Source organism: Coptis chinensis, chromosome 5 (genome assembly GCF_015680905.1).
Source record: "Coptis chinensis isolate HL-2020 chromosome 5, ASM1568090v1, whole genome shotgun sequence".
Classification (NCBI taxonomy): Eukaryota; Viridiplantae; Streptophyta; class Magnoliopsida; order Ranunculales; family Ranunculaceae; genus Coptis; species Coptis chinensis.
Window position 1 is genome coordinate 84,264,791 of NC_141460.1, and position 22,494 is coordinate 84,287,284.

The window sequence follows — 22,494 nt, forward strand, 5'->3', positions numbered from 1 at the left end:
TCTGTTATCAAAGACCATTTATGCGTTACAATGTATAGATATCGGTGCATATTTTAACTACACCAAAGAAAAGGCCTAATGAGAAATGAGCCCTCTCCACTAAAGCTAAAGGATCGAAAAGAGAAAAAAGAAAAAGAAATAAAAGCCCTCTCCCGGCCTTAAACATTTCCTACGGAGATCCTCCTACATAGAATTATAGACTGAACTAGAGAAATCCAATTTATCCATCTCTAACCAGCTTCCATGCTCCCGTAACTTCCTAGCCATCCCATCACCATATATTGTTTTCGCATTTCCTACGTTGATTCATAATTTCTAGTAGCAACTACCAACTGATTACTGATTAAAGATGAAGATTACTCCTTTAGTCCTCTTCATGAGCACTGGACAGTGGATACCGAAGTATCTAAATTTCGATATGGTCAAAGGTTTTATTTTTATTTTCAAATTCAATGGATAATGGATAAGCCCAAAATAAAGTGCACCTACTCCAAGTGTCAAAGATAATTTGCACACGATCTTATCATATATTAAAATGCTCCCACGTGTTCGAAAATAAGCAAACCGCACTCTCAAGTGTCAAGCCTCTTCATTCTGTGGTCCTAGCCATTTAATAGGCTTTTCATATGCTGGTTATGCTCTTATATGCTTATGTATCACAATTCTCACAAAGAAAATCACTACACAGCATGTTGGAAGAAGATAAGCATGACTACCTATCCTACTGGGACACAGCACACCAAATCTAGTGATCCAGTCATAAAATATACCTTATCCCTGCAAAGCATACAACAGTCGTAAAGTGCTGCAGTTTAAAAATATGTAATTCACACGTACTCTCTTTCACATATATTTACACTTCCAATTTCTTCTTCACTACCAATCTCTTTGGTTTCCTACAATGGCATCTTCTATGCATTTCCTTTTCTTCTCTTCTCTCTTAATTTCCATCTCTCTATCAACTCCCCAAATATTAAATGGTCATGATGCTATAGTCCTCCCAATTTTGAAAGACAGTAGGACCCTTCAGTATGTAACTCATGCTTATCAAGGAACCCCTGCTATACCAAAAAAGCTTGTTATTGATCTAGGAGGCCAATATATATGGATCGATCGAGGGTCAGGAGATGTCTCGTCGACCTATAGGCCAGCTCAATGCCGCTCCATCCAGTGCTCAACTGCTAATGCCAATAACTGCGGGACTAGTTTCACTAGTCACAAGGCAGAGTTTGAAAAAATTAATACATGTGGTCTCCTTGTAAAGAACGGAATTACTGGAATGATCATGAATGTAGAGCTTGGTGAAGATATCATCACAGTTCAATCCACAACCTCGCCAGCTTTTAGATCTATGGCCAGCATTGACAATTTCCTCTTTTCACGTGCTCCTCCATTTCTCTTACAAGGCCTAGCTAGTGGTGCCAAGGGAGTGTTGGGCCTGGGAATGAGTCGAATTTCATTACCATCACAGGTAGCTGGAGTATTTAGCATCAATCGAAAATTCACCATCTGTTTGCCATCATCTTCTAAGTCTAAGGGTGTTATATTTTTCGATACCAGTGGTCCCTATATTAGATCAAATGATGTGATGAGAAAAACCAAAACACTATCACTATCAACTACTCTATCAGAGATCTCAAAGTCACTAATCTACACACCACTTATTGCGAATCCCATGAAGAAAGGTACAGCTTCCACACAAGATCACTTCAATGAGTACTACATTGGGGTGAAATCAATCAGCATACATGGTAAACCATTATTGTTACAAACATTGCTACTATCGATTAATAATGATGGTACCGGAGGGGCAAAATTGAGTACAATAATTCCTTACACTACATTGGAGACCTCCATCTACAATACATTTACTAAAGGTTTCATGGAAGTAGCAGCCTCCTTGTTCAATATGACTAGAGTGGCATCAGTTGCACCATTTGAAGTATGTTTTAATTCAGAAAATATTGTTAACACAAGATCTGGACCAATTGTGCCAACTATAGAGCTTGTGCTGCAAAAACAATCTGGTGAAGTGGAGGATATTTGGGGCTAACTCGATGGTCCAAGTTAGTGATGATGTCTCGTGTTTGGGATTCCTGGATGGGGGTTTGAATGCAAAGACTTCTATCATTATAGGAGGGCATCAAATGGAGAATAATGTGTTAGAGTTTGATCTTGCAAATTCAAGAATGGGGTTTAGTTCATTGTTGAACAGGCAGATTGAGTGCTCCAATTTCAATTTTGATGGGAAGTTTTTAAGGTCCTCGTAATTGCAATGGTACCCTGAAACTGTAATTTTTGTGATAATACATGTTTATACTTTTGGTTTATTTTAATTATAAAACTGAGGGCTGATGCGAATAACAATAATTAGGCATGATTCTGAATTCAGACACTGGGAAAACCATTATAAAATTTCCCCATTCTGTAATTTTTTCTCTGCTATACTTCTGTGTTCTGTACTTCTGTGTTCTGTTAGGTAAAAGTACTTTTCAGTTAGAAGGTACCCGCTCATTACTATTTTGTCAGCGAACATTTTCCCAGTCTTGGGCATAACATGCCAGTGCAGTGTCAAGTTGAATTCTTTGCCTCGGAGATTGCTTCCCTGCCCAAGGGTTAAAAACATATCATTCAGACTTCAGAGTAGATAGAAGGATAACAATAGGCTCCAAACTCAGTTAACATAAGATTTCCAGATCAAAAGAAGGTTTTGCGATGAATAGAGAACTACAATATCAAAGTAGTTACCTGATCAGTAAAGCGGTACTTGTTTGTTGTATGAATCCAAAACTTTGTGGCGCTCTTTAGACGGTATAATAGCATCCCAAAGTGAAACATAATTAGCAATGAGATAAATTCAGGTCGGAAGTTGAACACAGCCCGCCTTGTTTGGATAGTTCAAATGTAAATGATCTTACAAGCATGTATCCTTAATCCTTGCACCAAGAAAAAAGATAAGCAGTAAACTAAGGAATAATCCAAAAATTCAAAAATATTCACAATAATTACCAAATGTGTGTCATATTGGGTTAGATAGACTTACCCCCATTACTAGTTGCCAATTAGTGTTACTCTCCTATTTTCAAAAATATTAGTCATACTCCTATTTGTAAGATCTAACGGTCAGATTTCTTCATTTGAAAAAATAATCGTAGCCGTTAAATCTTGCAATTGGGGGATATCAGTAATATTTTTGAAAATGGAGAATAACACTAATTGCAACTATTAATAGGAATAAGTCTAACTAACCCTGTCATATTTTATCAGTCAACTATTGTGTTTTTACATCCCGCCCCGGGTAAATAATACCATGGATGCCTATACTAACATTATCCGGGTATATGTATGGACGTATGGTTTATAACTTTATATTGCTGAATGGGTATGCCTCAAAGAGAAGGTGTGGTTTGCTCTGCACGACTGCACCCCAGAAAACAAATCAGTAACGAGTTACCACCTTTTGGCTGGGGTTTCGCCAAAGTTGGTAACATTAAGTATAGGTAGACGGAGAAAATCACAAACACCAGTTACTATAACAGTATAACTATATACAGGAAACCATATTGAGCAAAACCAAAACAGAAATGACTACATGACACTATCACATGCCACATCTATTGTTAAATTTATTATGGGACTTTTAGGTGTTGAGCTACTTATGTCGTAAGACATCTCACTGGAACAATCTAGAACTAGCCACACTTCATTCAAACATGGATAAGTTTCGTTCCAGGAACACTGTACTTCTTTTTCATTTTGATGACTGTAAGTAATTTCTGTTCTACATTACAGAGCACGTGTCCACAAGGCAGAATGTCTTACTTCAGCTCGTCCTACAATATCAGATCGTACCAACGACCCAGCACCTAGATCCTCGCCAACAGCAGCTACAACAATTCATGGAAAGATATCTGTTTCGGCAGTAAACTGCTTCAACACAACGAGAGCAATGGTAAAGAACACACTAAGAAACAGAAGAATTTGATGTTGGGGGAGATGAAATTGAACCAAATAATGGCTGCCTACATATTCAAGATCTATTCTCTAGGGATCAAGTTTCCACGTACTTCCTTATGAAAAATAATGTGGTATTTATATAGGTAGAGTAGAGAGTTCTTGTAGCTCGAGTAATCTTGTTGCTTGAGTAATTGTGATAGAATATAACCTGTCACCCCAGAATTATCTCTTTGATAAAAATGAATCTTGACATAAATCAATGTACATTAGTGGCAAGCCATGTGGCTAAGGTTGACCTTAGACATATGAGTTAATGGGCCTGTCACATTGATCCACGTATTATAGAATTGGGCTTTAGCCCCGTTGATTAAATGAATAAAATAGAGACCCCTACTAATAGACGTTTGCCACTTAGGTGGGGGTCGAAACACCGCCCCCTCTTTGTCATGCGAACAAAGTTCACATGGCAAAGAAGAGAAGAAAAATTAATAAAAACTTGGAATAAGAAAAGAGTAAGCGGAATGTATAACAAAGTGTCGTGTGAACGTAAACGATAGGAAAATTGACTGTCGAAAAAATTGTGAATTATCGGGAACGAAAAAATGTCAAACTAACATATACAGAACACAATGTAATTAAATAAAAGATGGCCGAAAAATGCACAGAAAAAAATAAAATATGCACAGAAATAAAATTGCAAAAGAATTCGATTGCCAAAAACTATACCGAACGCATAACGTAACAATATAAAAGTTGATTCTGACGACGCATGCCAATGAAATAGCGATACTAGTATAGATCGTTGAAATTATATGTAGGGGCAAATTCCGTACAAATAGTAATAAAAAAAAAATTAAACACTAATCGGACTCAAAGTGTCGGATGAGATAAGAATATGGAGTAGATAAGAATTGAGAGTAGAGATAAAGTTGGAGTTGGAGAAGAATCCCACCAGCAATGGAAAACTTACTCGGAAACCTTATATAAGTGCTGGTGCAGCTCTCGTATACCCCAATCCATGAAAAACAATGACTCTCATTAAACAAAACGTGGTCAAGGCTTGGTAGCTCGTAAACAAGAGATTCACTCTATCAGCTTTGTCGACTACAATATCGCCAACAATGCTGTTTTACAACTTCGTGATTCTTTCTCGCGTCGACCAACAGGTACGTCTCTCTCCCTTCATCGTTGTTTACGAGGGCTTGTAACGCAAGGGATGTGCCCCTCTCTGGTCGGGATTGTGCGAGCAAGTTTCTGTCTTGCCCGATCCAAGCTGGGAATGGGTCATGCGGTTACGAGTGAAGGCCCTTGGTTCGTGGCTCCGAAAGTGGAGGGCACAACGTCAGGCTAGTTTCACATAGTAGTGAATATCTCTCTCCTATCGGTGGAAGGATAGATATCGAGATGGGTGCTCCTCAGCTTCAATAAAAAACCATAGCCGCTTCCATCGAACAGACACTTTACATCGCAGCTTGGGTTTCGACTTTTATGGTAAGTAAATATAGCGCGGTAAGCTGCTGTCGTTTTTCTTTTTATTCATGGTCTTTGAACTTTTGAACCCTTTTCTCATAATGTCCCCCGCATGGAACATATGGTGGCGACAAAAAAAACTAACGTTGGTTTTTGGAGTGAACTTCATCAGGAACTGGTGTGGAAGACGCTGAGTATCTCGTTGCTGAACTCGTGTTTGTTCTGTGATGGCGATAAAGATGAAGGCACCAATCTTCAAAAACTAAAATTAACTAACATGATACGGTGCAACGCAAGGAAAAGAAGAGCACCGTACCTGCACTTATCTAGTTTGGCCTGGTACATTCGGAACTCAGATATTAACAAACATGATATGGTGTAACGCCTGTAAAGGAAGGGCACCGTACCTATGTTGCACAGATTTGGCCCAGTGAACCCGGTTTTTGAGCTTTTCGACCCGATTTTTTTTTGGGTAGAAATGACCGTATTACACGGATGAAAGATAATCAAGAAGAAAAAAACTCGATGATGATCGTAGACTTGGTGAGGTGGAAAGAAGGTGACAGATACAACAAACGCACGAGGCCACGGCGATGGTCACTTAAAGAACTACGGAAAATACTAGTACTCGAGAGATTTGAGATGGACGAAGTGTATGAATTTGAAACGAAAGTCGAAGAAGATGAAGTAGTAATGACTTACTCACAATTAAGTTGCGGGAGTGCAATTCCGTTAAGCAAAGAAATTGCGCAATTATTGAGTTATTTTGGGCTGCCGAAGAAGACGGAAAAAAGTTTGGAGAATATGACAAAGCGGTGGCAAAAAAATTCAACAGCATGAAATAGGTATGTTAATATTTTTTTACCAGTTAGCTTCAAATTTTGGTTAAGTCTGAAAGACTAACGAAAAGATTTGTATTTGCGTCGCAGGTTGAAACGGCGGAATTACGAACAAAAGATATTGACGAAAAGTTTCGAACGGAAAGATCACAATGCCGTAGAGAAAAAAATAATAAAGAAGAATAAAGTTTTAAGCTTAGAAAGTTAACGTAATCGCGAATTTTGCCGCCGGAGAAAACGACAGCCGGTTATCGAGCCTCGGAAAGTTTAAATCAAAAAGTTCGGGCTTAATACCTTAGAAAAAAATAATGGCCAGTAGCCGAAAAAAATTTTCGCTCGGAGAATTTTTCTTAGAAAGATCGGCACAATGCCTTAGAAAAAAAAAATAAAGCTGACGGAAAGTTTAACTTGGAAAGTTTTTAATTCAGACTGTTCGACTTAATGCCGTATAAAAAATAATGAAGCTGGAGAAAGTTTTCGCGAAGAAATGTGACGTAATGCGAATTCTCGCCGCACGGAGAAACGGTGGTATTACGAGCAAATTATATTAAAAAAGAGTCGACGGAGAAAAGTTTTGCACAGAAAGACGTCAATTAATGTCGTAGAAGAATTAAAAAAGCTGACAGAAATTTCGTTGAGAAAGCGTAGCACAATGCCTTAGAAAAAAGAATGACTGCGGAAAATAGTTAACCGAAAGCGCTAAGCGAAGAAGAAAATGAAGCTAATGTTGATGATATCATTGTCACAGGGTCTGACAAACAGGGTATTGATTGACTTAAAGTCAATCTCTCAAGACAATTCCAGACCAAAGATCTAGGAGAACTGAAGTATTTCTTAGGCATTGAAGTTACCAGGTTCCCTGGTGAAATTCATCTCTCACAGAGAAAGTATGTATTAGACCTGCTCAGTGAGACAGGTAATTTAGGAGCTCGCCCAGTAGAGACTCCTATGGATTCGAACGACAAACTCCAGTCGGATGTTGGAGAGATGTATGCCGATATTGAGGGATACCGTAGATTGGTGGGAAAGCTGATCTATGCTACTATTACTCGCCCCGATATCTCCTTTGCAGTTAGTGTAGTATCTCAGTATATGCATGCACCACGGATTCTTCACTACCAGACAGTTATTCGTATTCTGAGGTATTTGAAAGGTTCTCCTGGTCGTGGATTGGTCTATCATTCTAATAGAAATTTTGATGTTGTTGGATATTCGGATCTTGATTATCACGGGATCGATTCGAGATAGACGTTCCACCACCGGGTATTGTACTTTCCTTTGTGGAAATTTGGTGACATGGAAGAGTAAAAAGCAAACAATTGTGTCAAAAGTCTAGTGTAGAGAGGAGTATAGAGCTATGGCTCAAGGGATTGGTGAGTTAATGTGGATTAAGTAATCTGCTCCATGAGTTAGGTTTCGAGGCGACTCTGGAATCCCTCTTCATTGTGACAATCAGGCACCATTCATATTGCTTCTAACCTAGTATTTCATGAGAGAACTAAGCACATAGAGGGAGATTGTCATTATGTAAGACATAAGGTTGAAACAAAGGAAATAAGTACTCCTTATGTGGCTTCTCGAGATCAGTTAGCTGATATCTTCACCAAACCAGTGATTCGTCTAGTTCTGAGTTATATTGGTAACAAGCTGGGCATGAGCGATATCTATGCTCCAGCTTGAAGAGGGGTGTTGAAGTATGTAGTGTCGGTCTCACACATTCTATAAGTGTGAGACCGTACCTTATTTAGCTTGTTGCTATTTAGGTTATTCCATCTCTAGTATAAATATATGTATTGTAGGTTAGGGTAAATATACTCTAAACCCTACCTTCTTCTTGTGCCTCCATCCTTTCTTCTTCTTCTTCTACACACTCAATCCCTTTAACCTAACAAGCTAACCACCATATGTATCTCATAGCATAAATAACAGCCCAGAAAGCTGTCATGGAACCATGGAATGGGTGTGTAGTCGCTAGTTCTGCTTGAATGCCATAAACCTTTGCTCTAGCAAGTGTAGCGATAATAGACCCAAGCATTTGTGCAAGAATGTAAAAGGGAACCTGTAAAACGATGAGTAGAGTCATGTATCGGTAAACTGAGAGTATGAGTTGATTGTCTAATGTTTGTTTTTCATTTTTATAGCGTTTAATTTACGAACGCATTGCTATTTGTAATGGACTAATGGGGTAAGGCTTGTTACGCCTCCCCACCCCCAATATTTTTATGATTAATAAACCGGGTAGGGGTATCACGGAATCTCCTCCCCACCGGAGGCATTTGAAACAAAAAAATTAGTAAAGTTTGAAGGACATTAATAAAATTAGGCATAATATAGCTTCACGACTACACTGTTGTATGTGACTTCTAATAAGGAGAATGATGCTTGTTTACCGCGACTTTTTCGGATCCGGATCATTGAACGATCAAGAAGATTCATGCTCAGTGAACCTTATACGCTAACTGTCTTGAGTTAGGACCATGGAGCTAACGTATAGACTCTGTTGCATACTTCCATATACATTGCAAAACTTCTTGGCCTAATTATATTAAAATGTGTGAAAGAGCCAAAGAGGTATTGTCACAACCCGATTTTCTAAACAATTAAAATAAATGAATAATTGAAATATAAATATCTCAACCATCACTTGGTTCAATTGTCTAAAAACCCGTGCTATGACGGGGATACAACACATGTCAAAACCTAAAACCCACATCACAACAGGATCAACTTAACAACAAAAATCTCCAAATTCCTCAACTATCACTTTATTAAAAACTTTCTTCCATCTCAATACAAACATAAACAAACTTTAAGACTAACAATTTCCAACATCGTATTCTCATGTCATATAAAAATGTAACCTACGTTATTACATCATTCCAAAAGATCAGACTTAATAAACTAAACTCCCAGACTGCTCCAGGCGAGAATCCAAATCACACGCCACGGTTCCACCACCGCCTTCCACCTATGTTCCCAAGAACACACCCACGCTTGCCAAAACAAAGCAAACATGGGTTGACAAATTGAATTTTTGGTATGAGTAGACTAACCACATATAAACATTATCATACTTTAATTATCCAAATAACCACTTTATATTTTCCCATAACTTAATCATTATCGGCTTGGAAGGCGTGTAGTTCCGTTCATTTCAACCGCATAAGCGTCTTCCCAAGCAAGACTTCCATTATATTAACTCATTCAAATCACTCATTTTAATATCTAAATCATTGCATTAACACTTACCGATATCCATTCTTTGTATAAGGGTAGGACCCCAAGCCCTCAAGACAAAATGTTATTAAGTCCTACCCTCCCCGCAAAAGAAAGTTAGAACTTCTATATAATATGTGTAGATATCCTATAGGTATTCCAATGCAAGCCCAAATACACTCGCATAATCAAATCAATTTCTCTTATTAAATAATCAATTTCTTTTCTTATACACTCACCATTTAGTGCCTAAATACCTTAGGTCATTCCCGTCACATTCAAGGAATACCCAACTCTACATTCCGATACACTCAAGGAAATACAACTAACCCGCAAGGCTTAATACCTTAGTTCCTCTCAGGGTAGTCCAAACAATCTGGTCATTCATGGCACATTCAATGAATACCCTTAGATTCATGGCACATTCAATGAATACCCCTATATAACGCTTAACGGCCATTTATGACACATTCAATAAATGCCCACCTAACATATGACATCAACGGTCGTAAAACTCAATTCCAAAACTTGAGTCGTGGAGTTCTAAAAAAGAGTCGCGGTAAATTTATTTACGCATTATTGAAATTTATTTTATATATCATTTCAGAGAACGAATGAGTATCTTGATTCCTGTATTTTTTATTTACGCGTTATTAATTTCAGAGATGTCTTAGTGTCATAACGTTGCATATCATAAAATACTGCAAAATCACATAGTAGTTAATACACATACACACGTATATATAGAGGTCTTAGCCTAAAGTCAAGTATGCTAATATCCCTAGACCTATCTTAATAACCCAAATCATAATCCGAGTTAAAAGGTCAAATTGGGTCAACTGGTCAAAGTCAACCCTGGTCAAAGTCAACTCTGGTCAAAGTCAACACCTCATTGTCAAAGTCAAACTGTCGTTTCTATATTCAACAGGTTCAGGGTCATAGCCATGGTTCATGGCTAAGGTCAAAGGTGCATGGCTCATGGGCTCATGACCAAGGTCATGGTTCGGACCCAACTGGCCAAGCCCAAACCTTAGAACCCGAAAGTCTAAACATTGGAAGACCCATATAGATCTATTTTGAGTCCAATAGACTGGCCCCAAGCAATATTAAAATCCACCCAAAAACAGTTAAGTGGTTCGGTCCAAAACTTAAAACCGAAACCGCCCCAAAACAAATGGGAGAAGGCCCAAACAAAACTTAATTAAACGCGGGTCCAAAAGCGGTTTAAACTAATATGGACCGCCCAAAACAAAACAAAATAAGATCGGGCCCAAACAAAATAGCCAAGTTCGGCCCAAAGATTTAAATGAAATTTCAGCCCAACAACCATCTAAGCCCAAGCCCAAGAGAGACCACCGTCGTCTTCTTCTGAGCTTCTTCAAATTCAAAGACCACCACCACCACCCGGCTTCACCACCACCACCACCAACCCTCAAACTAATGGAAAATAGTTGGGTTTTGAACCCCAAGACAAACCCAACCTTCCAATACCAACAACACCCGATTTCCACCTCTCACCAAGACCACCGGTTTTTCAAATCAATCGCCCGTTGATAAATCAACCACCTCCGACAACCCTCACACAAATCCAACATCCACAACCAACAATAGACCAACCCACCATACAAAATCACAGTTCAAACTACACGAAAAATCCAAACAAAACTTAACCCACAACAGCCCAACCGCCGGCGCCATTAACGCCTCCAACCAAGCTTTGGCAGCACCCATGACAACCTCCCAATCACCCACATCAGCCACTTGCACATGTGACCCCGACATCAACCCACAAATACCCAAAATCCACAGTTCAACTAAATAAAAGAACTACCCCGCCACAGTATCCCAGTTCCCAGTTTGACAGTTTAATACCAAATCCGAAATTAAACAAAATTTAATTAAACCAATGGCACGAAGTCCAATACAACCGGATGATGAGCGATTATAAAAAAAACGAAAACGCAAAATATCTGCCGATATATATAAACTACAAATCCGGTGAAATAGCAAAATAGCTACTCACCTTAACTAACACTCGGCGAATTTTCCTAGCGAATCGTCGTGCTCCACCTCTCCAAAGAAACCCGAACTTCTTTCTGCTGCTCCATTTTTATATTTTATTATCTTCAAACCCTATTCTCTAAACAATGTGTTTATATCTTGGGTCCAAACCCAAGCTCAAACCGACTTCGGCCCAAAACTAAGCCCACGTATCCCGAGTCCAATCCGATGAATTTTTAAAATAAATAATTAAATTAATTAATTAAATAGAAAAATACGTATAAAAAAACACGGGGTGTTATAGGTATGTTTGAATACCTTGGACCATGAAATTTGGCCTAATGCAGCGAAAGCGAGGGTGACGGAGGGGTTAACATGTGCACCCGAGATATGTCCAATGGAGAAAATGATGACAATTACCGTTAAACCGCCAGTTGCCGCATACTCCAAAAGACCAATTCCCCCTCTCGTTAGTTCTGCGCTCGCTACGATTCCACATACACAAAACATCAAAATGAATGTTCCCAAGAATTCAGCAAATACCTGCACATAGATTCATATGTGACCTCTTAGCTAAATGTGATATCCATAGTTTTAGTTCTTGCAGCTAACTATATATGTTGAATCTACGTACGTATTTCGAACCTATGTACAACTCATCAATAGGAAAAGTAAAGAGGGGATGGAAACCAATCTCATCACTGAAGCATGTCACGAATTTATTTATGTTACCATTCGAGCTGTGTTGATTAGGTCAGTCGGAGGTGCAGAGCGGCCATTGCTAGACGCATCTTCTCTGGTTGAGTTTGAGCAAGTTCCCAACTCTTGATCACCTTGGGAATTTGTACTTGAAGAAGCTTCATTTGGATAGTTAGAAACTGGTAGCTTTTCACACATTTGAATATTTGATTCATAATCGTTATGTATACTACCCGCAGAGAAGAGGACCAGCCAGAATCAGTGAAAGTGCGCCTACATCTCTAGGCCTTAAGGACGCTTGAGGTTCTAAGCTGAGGTGCCAAGGACATGATAGTATAGATAAGGAGTTTTAGTTCTTTAATGTGGTGAAGTACTGAGCTCAAAAACAGTGAATTACTAATAGGGTGAACTAGTGTTACCCCCACTAGACGAGCCAATTAGGATTTTCCCCCTACTAGATGGGAAATTAGGGTCTCCTCCCTAAACACACGGTCAATTTGATTTGACCGTTAACTTTCAAGTTAAACAATTGAAAATAACATAAATGCCTCCACCTATTTAAAATTGAACATTTTATTTTTAAAAATAATGAGAATATTTGTGTAATTTTCAATTGTTTGATTTGTAGTGGGAGGTAATATTAGTTAACCCTTACTAATATGGAAGAGTTTTCTGTTGTTCACATAGACAATCTTGACTCTTTCAACTTACACTCTTGCATACACACAATTCTTGTGTTGCTCCAACCAGGAAGAGCGATTCATGCATCTCAAATGTTTCATTTAGGCTACTTCATTTACTATAAGCATCATCTCCTATAAGCGCGATTCTGATAAGATCCCATTAGCCTAACTAACACTCTTTAACGATAAAAAGTGAAATGAGAGCTTTCACGTGCGAGCGACGCTATAGCTGCTATTTTACAACTAGCTTGGTGTCAAGTGAAAACAAGAGTATGTCAACCCCCCACCCCCAATGCCCCCTTAAAAAAATGCACAGTACAAAACTTTATTCAAGTCGAGGAAATTTTATCCTGAATTCTGTTATATCAACCAAACTGCTACCGGTTAGAGCCATTTCATTTCTTGTTTGCTCCTAATATATTGAACTTAGAAACGTTTAAACTTTGCACCAATAGTAGATGTGCATCTGCATTTACGTGCTTTTGTCTTGAAGAGAATGTTAAATGGACTAAATATGAAGCTATCATTTGAGAATAACTCTTCTAAGCAGCTTTCCACGCACCACATGCGCACACCTCTCGTGACTAGAGGTGTCCATGGGTATAGAGAACCGAATAGTAAAACACCAGTGGGTACCTGAACCAAAACCAGAACAGATTATTATGATTTCGATATATAAAATTTAGTATTATACTACACTAAATAATAAATGCAAACCCAAACATTATATATATATATATAGGTGTAAAAGTCTACTAAATATATACGAGTATCATAATAGTAAATGTATGTTTTGTAATACTACATTGAACATGTGTATAAATATTAATAATAGTGTCAACGAATATACGCACGTATACTATGAATTAAGTAATACATTGTGTATAATAACTAATAAATGTGTAGATGATAATATTTATATAAATGTTAAACACACACACACACACATATATATATATATATATATATATATACGTGGTTAAAAGAACTTTGTTACATGGCAAACTTTGGTCCAAAGAATAGGACGTTGTATTTATGACTTAGGACAAAAACACTCCATATATATATGTTTCATAAATAGAGCTTCTAGAATCTAGAGTACTCATAAATAGAGCTTCAAAATTATCAAAGTGAAAGAGAGATGGTACTAGTTTTGCTTTAAAAAACAAGACTAATTATACGGGCAACTCATTTTAAAGAGTAAAAATAGATATGGGCAACCTAAAATTAGATATTTGAAAGTGATATTCTATAGTTAATTTGCTTTGTCACTAGTTCACTATGAAGTTTGAACTCATCATGAAACCATAGATATCATTTTCATAAACAAATCTTGGCCAACGACCACTCGTATTTTTTTATAAATTATACTTTTGTTGGTTTGGCAGGTCAACGAAAATCATGTATACATGTTCCAATAGGGTTCATATCATTAAGCAATGCAACTAATTACGTACGGTTGTTGGATTATTAGGAATACAATACAACACTATCAGTAAAATGTGGTTTTTGTTAGAAGTGATGGATGGATGGATGTTGGTTTCTCCAAGCGCTCCAAGGAAATTAGCACAAAATCTTCAAAATTTCCAATTTTACTAGTTTATCCCTCATAAGTCATAACTAATAATTAAAAATGAAATAAAAAGGAAAAGGAAAAGGAAACAAAACAAAAAATAGAAATCAAAATATGAAAAACACAATGGATGTATTAAGAACAAGCTAACAAGAAGATGATATTATTATTATTAACACATTTTTGCAGGAAGAAGATGAAGAAGAAATACACACGTTTGTTGGTTTATTCCACTTTACATTTTCTTTATTTCTTATTTTTATTTCCTTTATGAAGGACAAACTAGTAAAATTGGAAATTTTGAGGATTTTAACTTCCCTCTTTTTACGGAAAAGGTGAAACGTGTAGGACTCAAAATCTCCTTGGAGCGCTTGGAAGAACCAACATTGGGAGCAAAAAATCACTCGATTTAAACTATGGTACAACGTACACTTGTACAAGTTCACTTCTTAGGGTACGTTTGGCAACTCTCGGAATTCTCACATTAACTAATTTTTGTGGGTATTACCATTCTCATGGGCTGTTTGGTAAAAATAACTGCATGAATTAGAATCCCCATGAGAATAGGACTACCACGTTCGGCTGTATTTGAAGTCGCACCCAATTGCGTGAGAAACGGGAATAAGATTTTGGGGGAATTCTCGCAAAGTTAGTTGCCGAGAATAGTTGGGTTTGTTACACTCAAATCTATTTAACAACTCCACTCTCCAAGCTTCATCGCCTACCTCAAACATATTCTCTTTTCCAACAAGTTCAACAAGGTACAGTAAAGTTTTTTTTTTTTTTTTCCCATTGTATGTCTTCTTCTTTGTTGATACACAAAGTCTTCTTCTTTAATTTTCATTGTTTTCTCTTCATTGATATGCAAAGTCTTCTTCTTGAAAATACTAGGTCTTGTGAGGTTCAAAATCGTTTTGTAGTAGCGGTGATACTCTTGCAGGTATTTTGTTTTGGTATTTTTTTCCCTCTGTTTTCATGTTGGCATGCTTAGAATAAGTGTGGTGCTGATTATAATTGCAGTCATTATAAGAACGATCACTGTAATGGTAGTTTTCATATTTTTTTTTATTCATAATTGTTGTGATTTGGACTTGGTGGAAACTGCTCTTTTGTATTTGTGTTGGTTGTCTGGAAGCCATTATGCGTTGTTTCTTGTGAGGGCACTGAGCATGCACAAGGTTATTAGCAAGAATGTGGACATTTGTGTCATAATGTACTTGGCCATCTCCCCCAACGCTTGAAACTTGGAGCCAGTTTACTGAGGGGAGAAAACATTTAGAGCCACCGAGATGACTGAAGTGTCTTCCTAACTAACTGAAGCCCCTATATATAATGAAAGAAATCAAATAGGTTAGAAACAAAAGCACAAGATTTACACTCTTGAATTAGTGCTACTGATAGTGTTGTTTAAAATCTAAAAAAGTATCTAAGCATATGGTATTGGAACCGCCACTGTGACAGAGAGTCCTAGCTACTCAGTCAGCTGTTTGTCTTACTATACAATGGAGTTGCGTGGCACCTCCCATAACTTTTCAACAACCTTAAAACTTAGCAATGAGTTAAAACTTTACAGTATCAACATTTTGTTTTTTGTATCCGCATTATCTTTTTCTTTGTGGTCCTTCTTTATCTGGGATTAGTATTTGGAATCAAAAGGGTAGTTTATAGCCACCCTTGTCTTCTCTACTCTGGGTTCTATATTCAATGAGTTGCGTTGCAACATAGGTACTTTTTAGTTAAACATCATTTAGACTGGATTCCAAAGATAAGAAACGTTCCTATAGATTAGCTTATTTACACTTAATTATTTCTTTCTCAAAGGATTAAGCTCATTTTTCAGAACAGTGCTGAAATGCGTGGGGTTGTTTTGAACTTTTGATATCTTGTCATATAGCCTATAATTGACTGAAGTTTAGGTTTAGCTTCAAATACTAAGGATCACCGTTCTGTAAAGTCAGAATATGAAACAACTTGTTTCTCAATGATTCACGGTATAATGTTTAGTTCTAATATGAGATCACCGGTTTGGTTCGAAAGAGAAGAACTTGTTTCTCAGTCCCTTGTTGTAACTTCCAAATATTAGATCATAGGAAATATAAAGACACTTAAGACTTCTAAAAGGCTGGAACCTAAACAACCGAATACTAGAAAGGTAATCTTGTAAACTTTGTCTTAGAACTATGGCTTTAAGCCTTTAACGGACATGCAAGATAGTGAAGACACCGAAGAATTGAACAACTATGAGAAAAAATAAACATAGCTTACCTCAAATCACGATAAGCAAGGGTAATCAACCAATGAATGATCATAAGATATGAACATTGTTTCTACTGTTTATTACAATGTCTACATTTCATTTAGTCAATCATGTTATAAGAAAGTAAGATATACATTTGACCAAGGTTCAAAATATCGATATCGATCAATATATCGGTGTACCCAAAAACCGATATATATCGGAAATATCGGATATATCGGATATATCCATTTTTTTTATGACCAGTCCAAACTATTTAAAATATCGGAAATATCGGAAATATCGGAAATATAATATCGGAAATATCGGAAATATATTGGAAATATCGGATTTATATTAAAAAATGGTCAAAAAGTCAATCGATATATATCGTAAATATCGGATATATCGATTATATCGGCGATATAAACTTTTATATCGGAAATTACGATATATATCGGAAAAAAAATGATACTATATTCGGTGGATAAATGTCGGAAATATCGATGTCGGTGTACCAAAATACCGATATATATCGGCGATATATCGGATATATCGGCGATATTTTGAACCTTGCATTTGACTAGCTTATCACAACCTTGTTACTTACTTACTAAATAATATTGCAGCCAAATTATTAGTGATGATATGCTCTACTGTTTATATTTTTTTTTTCTCATAACTTGTTACTTACTTTTGTATATATGCTCTGGAAATGTAGGGAAATGACAAATGATTACCGAGCTATTACATGGATTTGTTGTATTGTTGCATGGATTTATTATCAGATTGGATTGTCTATTGTATACATAGATCGAGAACCATCTAGGAATAGGGATTTAGAGAGACATCAAATTCTTAGGAGGCTTTACATGGAAAGTGATAACAATTGTCATGACATGCTCAGAATGAATAGGATTGCATTTCATAGGTTGTGTGCACGATTAAAGGGAAAGGGTTTGCAATCTAGTAGGTGGGTTGATGTAGAGGAGCAAGTGGCTCTATTCCTTCTCATTGTTGGCCATGACACACGTATTAGGCACAGTGCATTTGGTGTCATAAGATCTTCTGAAACAGTGCATCGGCATTTTCACAATGTCTTGCAAGCTATCCTAAAACTTGGAAAAGAAGTTGTGAAGCCTGCACGTGCAAGTTTTTCTCCACAAATGGGTCATAGTGTACACCCAAGACCTTGGGCCGTGAGATATTTCAAGGTAAATACTAGTTATGTACATCATAAAGTTTAAGGGCACTCAAATTCTTAGAGACCATTCACATTTAAATTTTTTATAGGATTGTGTTGGTGCACTAGACGGTTCTTTCATGCCAGCAATGGTACCCTTAGATGACCAACCACGTTACACTTAACCGCAAAGGGTGATATTAGACATAACGTTTTTGGTTGCTTGCTCTTTTGATATGAAGATAACATACGTTTTAGCTGGGTGGGAAGGATCAGTTCATGACAAGTGGATGTTGAGATCCTCTCTAACAAGAGTTAGAGACAAGTTAATTGTTCCAAATGGTATACCTCTCAACTGTATTTTTTTTTTGTAACTTATTATATATAATCGATTTCATGTTCACATATATTTTTTCCTAAATTCGATTTGTAGGCAAAGTATTACCTTGGTGATCGCGGGTTTTCCACACGCTCCTGGTTTTATGGCCTTATCGTGGGGGACTAGATATCATCTCGGGCCGAACGTCTAGGGCGAGAACCGAAACAGCCAAGGAGTTATACAACTATAAGCCACTCATCTTTGCGCAATGTGATTGAGCGTGTATTTGGGTTGTTAAAAAACGTTTAAGCTTACTTGAGGACAACCCGTTTTATCCTGTTGATACACGATATAAAGCTAATACTTGCTTGTTGTATTTTGCATAACATAATACTAGATGATGATCCAAATGATAATGGCAATGAATGGGTAGACGAGCCTGAGGAGCAACACAATGATTTAGTAAATGGCCAGGAGGAAATTGCAGCACTTGAACCAAATAATGACTGGACAAATTTTAGGAATCAACTTACAACGACAATGTGGAATGAACGCCCCCCTCGTAGAAATAATTAGTTTGTCTTTATATGATATGATTTTATGATAAATATTTTTTTATGAAATTTCATCTTTGTGGTATGTTAATAGTATTTTTTATTATTATTTTGAACAACTTTATTGGTTTCATTTTTTATCCATTTATTTGTTGGGGTCGGGTAATAATTAATAGGACTAATTTTACATTGTAAATTAGATGAATATATTTTCAACTATTTTATTAAATAGGTATGGAATCCCAATCTGAATCTGGACCAGAGTTTCAACAATTCGGTCATTTATTTTGGAATGACCCGGATGGACCAGTGATGTTTGGACACGTTAAATGAACAACCGTAAACAGGTAACAAAGGCCAAGGGGGATGGAAAGCTGTAGCATATACAGCGGTGGTTAACAATGTGTTGCACATATGCAGAATGAAAATCACGAGTACCAATGCTAGAAACCGTTTGAAGACATGGAAGAAAATTGTGAGTCAGTGCAGGAATTACTAGGTTTGAGTGGTTTTGGCTGGGATGACTGTAAGAAAACTGTTACTGCCGATGAGTCTGTTTGGACTGATGCTTTGAAGGTATTAGTTTTATGTATTACGTGTCATATTTTTTTTTTCCTAATATCCAATAAGAAGTAAACATTTAACACTTGTTATTTCATATTTGACAGGGAAGGAAACATTTGAAAAAACTAAAGGGCAAGGGAATTGAGAATTATGCAGAACTTCTTGAAGTGGTAGGGAATGATCAAGCAAATGGCTTGAGAGAGACAACTACAACCATGGCTGATGAAGACATGCATGCTAATGATGATACAGAAGACAATGTGAACATGGAGGATGCCGATGATAATGTTGGGGATGAGGACACAATGCCGCCTACTCCTGATTCGTCCTCATCCAACCCAATCCTTGCTCAACCAAATGACAAACTAAAGGGTCGTCGGTCTATGATTGCAGGGGTGCAACGTGAGATGGTTGGAATGCGTAAGGAAATTGGTCGCATTGCAGGTGCTATGGAGTCGACAAATGAAATGAATGATTCTCTCTGGGCTCCTGTGAGGGAAGCTTTAAAAGCCTTTGCTGATGTGGATGAAGACATTAAAATTGAAGCTATGGAGTGGTTTGCTCAAGATGTTGAGAAGCGAAGAATGTTTCTCAATATGGACGAACATCAACGTCAACGATGGCTCGTTAGGAAGTTTAATTACAACCCGATGCCATATCCAACTCAATTTTAGTTGACATTTGGTATAAACTAAGGAACTACAGTTTAGTAGAATAAAGTAGTGTGGAAAACACTTGTTTAACATTTAGGATTTATGATTTTTAGGTTCGTTAAACTTTTTATTCCTAGCTGGCGTTAGGAGATGGTTACATTGCTTAGGCTAATAAGTAGTCTTTTAATTATTAAGTCTTTAAAATAATTGATGTGCTAATGATGTTTGTTTATTAGTGTTTGTGTTTTGCTTTGTTAAACATTATTTAGTTATATGAAATATTTACATATATAAATATTTGGTGTTAATACTTATTTAGACAGGTATGCCAACTTTTTTACCACGTCGTCGTGTTATGTGGACAACTGAAATGGACTCTGTTTTGGTGGACACATTGAGAGAGCTGGAAGATGACATAAATAGAAGGGGCTTTAGAATTATTTCTTTTTGTATTGCCAATAAAGTGAGTTGCATATGCGGTGTTGACGTCTCAGGTCCCAGTATTACAGGTCGGGTTCGTCAATGGAAAAAGATCAATGAGGATATACAAAAATTGATGTCAATTGCAGGGTTTGCATGGGATGATGAAACAAATCAGGTACAAGCCGAGGAAGCTATTTGGAGCTCTCTATCAACAATGCCGGTACTACCAAATTATATATACAAATATTCTATCTACATGCCATTTTAGTTAATACACATATGATTGACACATTTTGTAAATTTAACAGGAGAGAAGGCATTTGCTACGATATCTTGGAAGATCACTTCCCCTGTACCAACGCTTTGCTGAATTTTTTAACGATCAAAATAATGAATGAGAATGAACCCCCTATTGAAAACCAATTATCTGAGGAGATTGGAGATCAAGTGCAACCTGACGATTGAAGAAATACCCTTCTATTTTTAAATATTTTTAGTTGATTTTTGAATTTCAGTCAATTTTTTTTTTTTTTTTTTTTTTTTTTTTTTTTTTTTTTTTTTTTAATTTCAATAAGTTTTTATGTACTTCTGTCTAAAGTACGTAAAAATTCTATGACAGGACATTTGTTTCTTATTTTTATGCTACAACTATTTTTAAATAAATTGATGTTCTATAATTTTGACAATGCCCATTTTATATGTTAGCTTAGATAAATTATAATTGACGATGTATAATATGTTGTACTGTATAAAATTTGATCTTCAGATTTATATATTGTGTTTGGAAAGACTATTATTTTGGTTTTGTGAAATATTTGACCAAAAAAAAATTAACAAAAATGGTTTGGGAAATTAATGTGAGAATTCTTAGCAGCCAAACAACATGTGGGAAATTGACAGTGAGAATTACCGAGAATTCTCACAGTTTGCCAAACAACTATAATTCTCACATAATCATGAGAATCGGATTCCATTAGAATTCTAACTCTCACGAGAATTCCATTTCTCGTTTCCAAACGCACCCTTAGTTCAATTTGTTGGAACGTTTATTTGTCCTTCATTTTTTTTTTCTGATGGTGTTTTGTCCTTCATTTCAAAACGTACGATATAACCATCGAAGGTGCTGAGTAGGTTTGTAACTTTGTATCATCTGCATGTCTGCATCTTGAAGGAAATTTCATATACACCAAACATATGAAAATGTATTTGAGGCGCCCTAATTTTTTAGGTCAAAGTCAAAGAAGACAAAATTACCCTTTATACAGCCGTTAAGCCGTTCATTTTTCAAAAAAATGAACAAAGAAAAAATACATTCGTGAAGAAAAACTACTACTACTACAACACCATCCTCACTTTGCGAGAAAAATGCACAACCTTAAAACAGTTAAAACAAATACATGGATTAATGATAACCACATCACTAATCAAATCAATAATCCCATTAAGTAAACTCATTGATTTTTTAACAAACAAAGAATCACCCCATGATTTACATTACGCCGAAACGGTTTTCGTTCGAATTAAAAAACCAAGTGTCTATATCTGGAACTCTATGATTAAAGAACGCTCTAATAGTAATTACCCGGCCAAATGGGGCATTGTTAATGTATTGAGAAATGCAAGTGTTGGGTTATACACCTGATCATTTCACATTTCCCTTTGTACTTAAAGCTTGCGTGGCGGTTTTGGATATTAGGTTTGGGAAATGTGCTCATAGTAGGATTTTAAAGAATGGGTATGAGTCAGATTTGTATAGTCGTTCTACCAGTTTGATGTATATGTATGTATGTTGTGCTGATTTGGGCAGTGGTGAAAAACTGTTTAGCAATCTAGATTAATATATGTATCTAAGATCCAACTAAAAAAATAAAGCCTTGCCATCTGTGGAAGCAGTGTTTATGATTCCGAACGGAATATCGGAATTCCATCCAATATTTCAATTTTTTAAAAAATTAGAAAAAACAATATATGGTTGAAATATTGATGATTTTGGAATTAGTTGAAATTCCGAATATGATATGGGTCGAAAATTTGAAATATTATGAATTTCGGTTTTTAGATTTATCGGAATTCTAATAATTCCTAAATCCCAAACTATGTCTGGAAGTGAACCGTTGTGATCCT

General features: G+C 36.6%; 1 protein-coding gene, 1 long non-coding RNA gene and 1 pseudogene across 2 annotated transcripts; all 3 read left to right on the top strand.

Annotated features, from left to right (window-relative positions):
- The first annotated feature begins 821 nt into the window (after window positions 1-821).
- Window positions 822-2,464, top strand: LOC147499484 (putative aspartic proteinase GIP2 pseudogene; annotated as a pseudogene).
- Window positions 2,465-15,342: 12,878 nt separating this feature from the next.
- Window positions 15,343-21,379, top strand: LOC147499485 (uncharacterized). Its single transcript, XR_015195888.1, has 3 exons — window positions 15,343-15,378; window positions 20,271-20,590; window positions 20,679-21,379. It is a non-coding gene; the product is annotated as an uncharacterized LOC147499485 (long non-coding RNA).
- On the top strand, window positions 15,410-20,242 carry LOC147499486 (uncharacterized). Its single transcript, XM_086561256.1, has 4 exons — window positions 15,410-17,888; window positions 17,968-18,199; window positions 18,291-19,306; window positions 19,399-20,242. The coding sequence occupies exons 3-4, from the start codon at window positions 19,193-19,195 to the stop codon at window positions 19,966-19,968; spliced, it is 684 nt and encodes a 227-aa protein (XP_086417382.1). The 5' UTR covers window positions 15,410-17,888; window positions 17,968-18,199; window positions 18,291-19,192; the 3' UTR covers window positions 19,969-20,242.
- Window positions 21,380-22,494: the final 1,115 nt, after the last annotated feature.

What these genes read in the sequence shown, in the direction of transcription:
- LOC147499486 (XM_086561256.1), top strand. Translation starts at nt 19,193, where the DNA reads ATGGAAGAAAATTGTGAGTCAGTGCAGGAATTACTAGGTTTGAGTGGT. An exon ending in TTTGGACTGATGCTTTGAAG is followed by an intron (nt 19,307 to 19,398) that starts GTATTAGTTTTA and finishes CATATTTGACAG; the next exon opens with GGAAGGAAACATTTGAAAAA.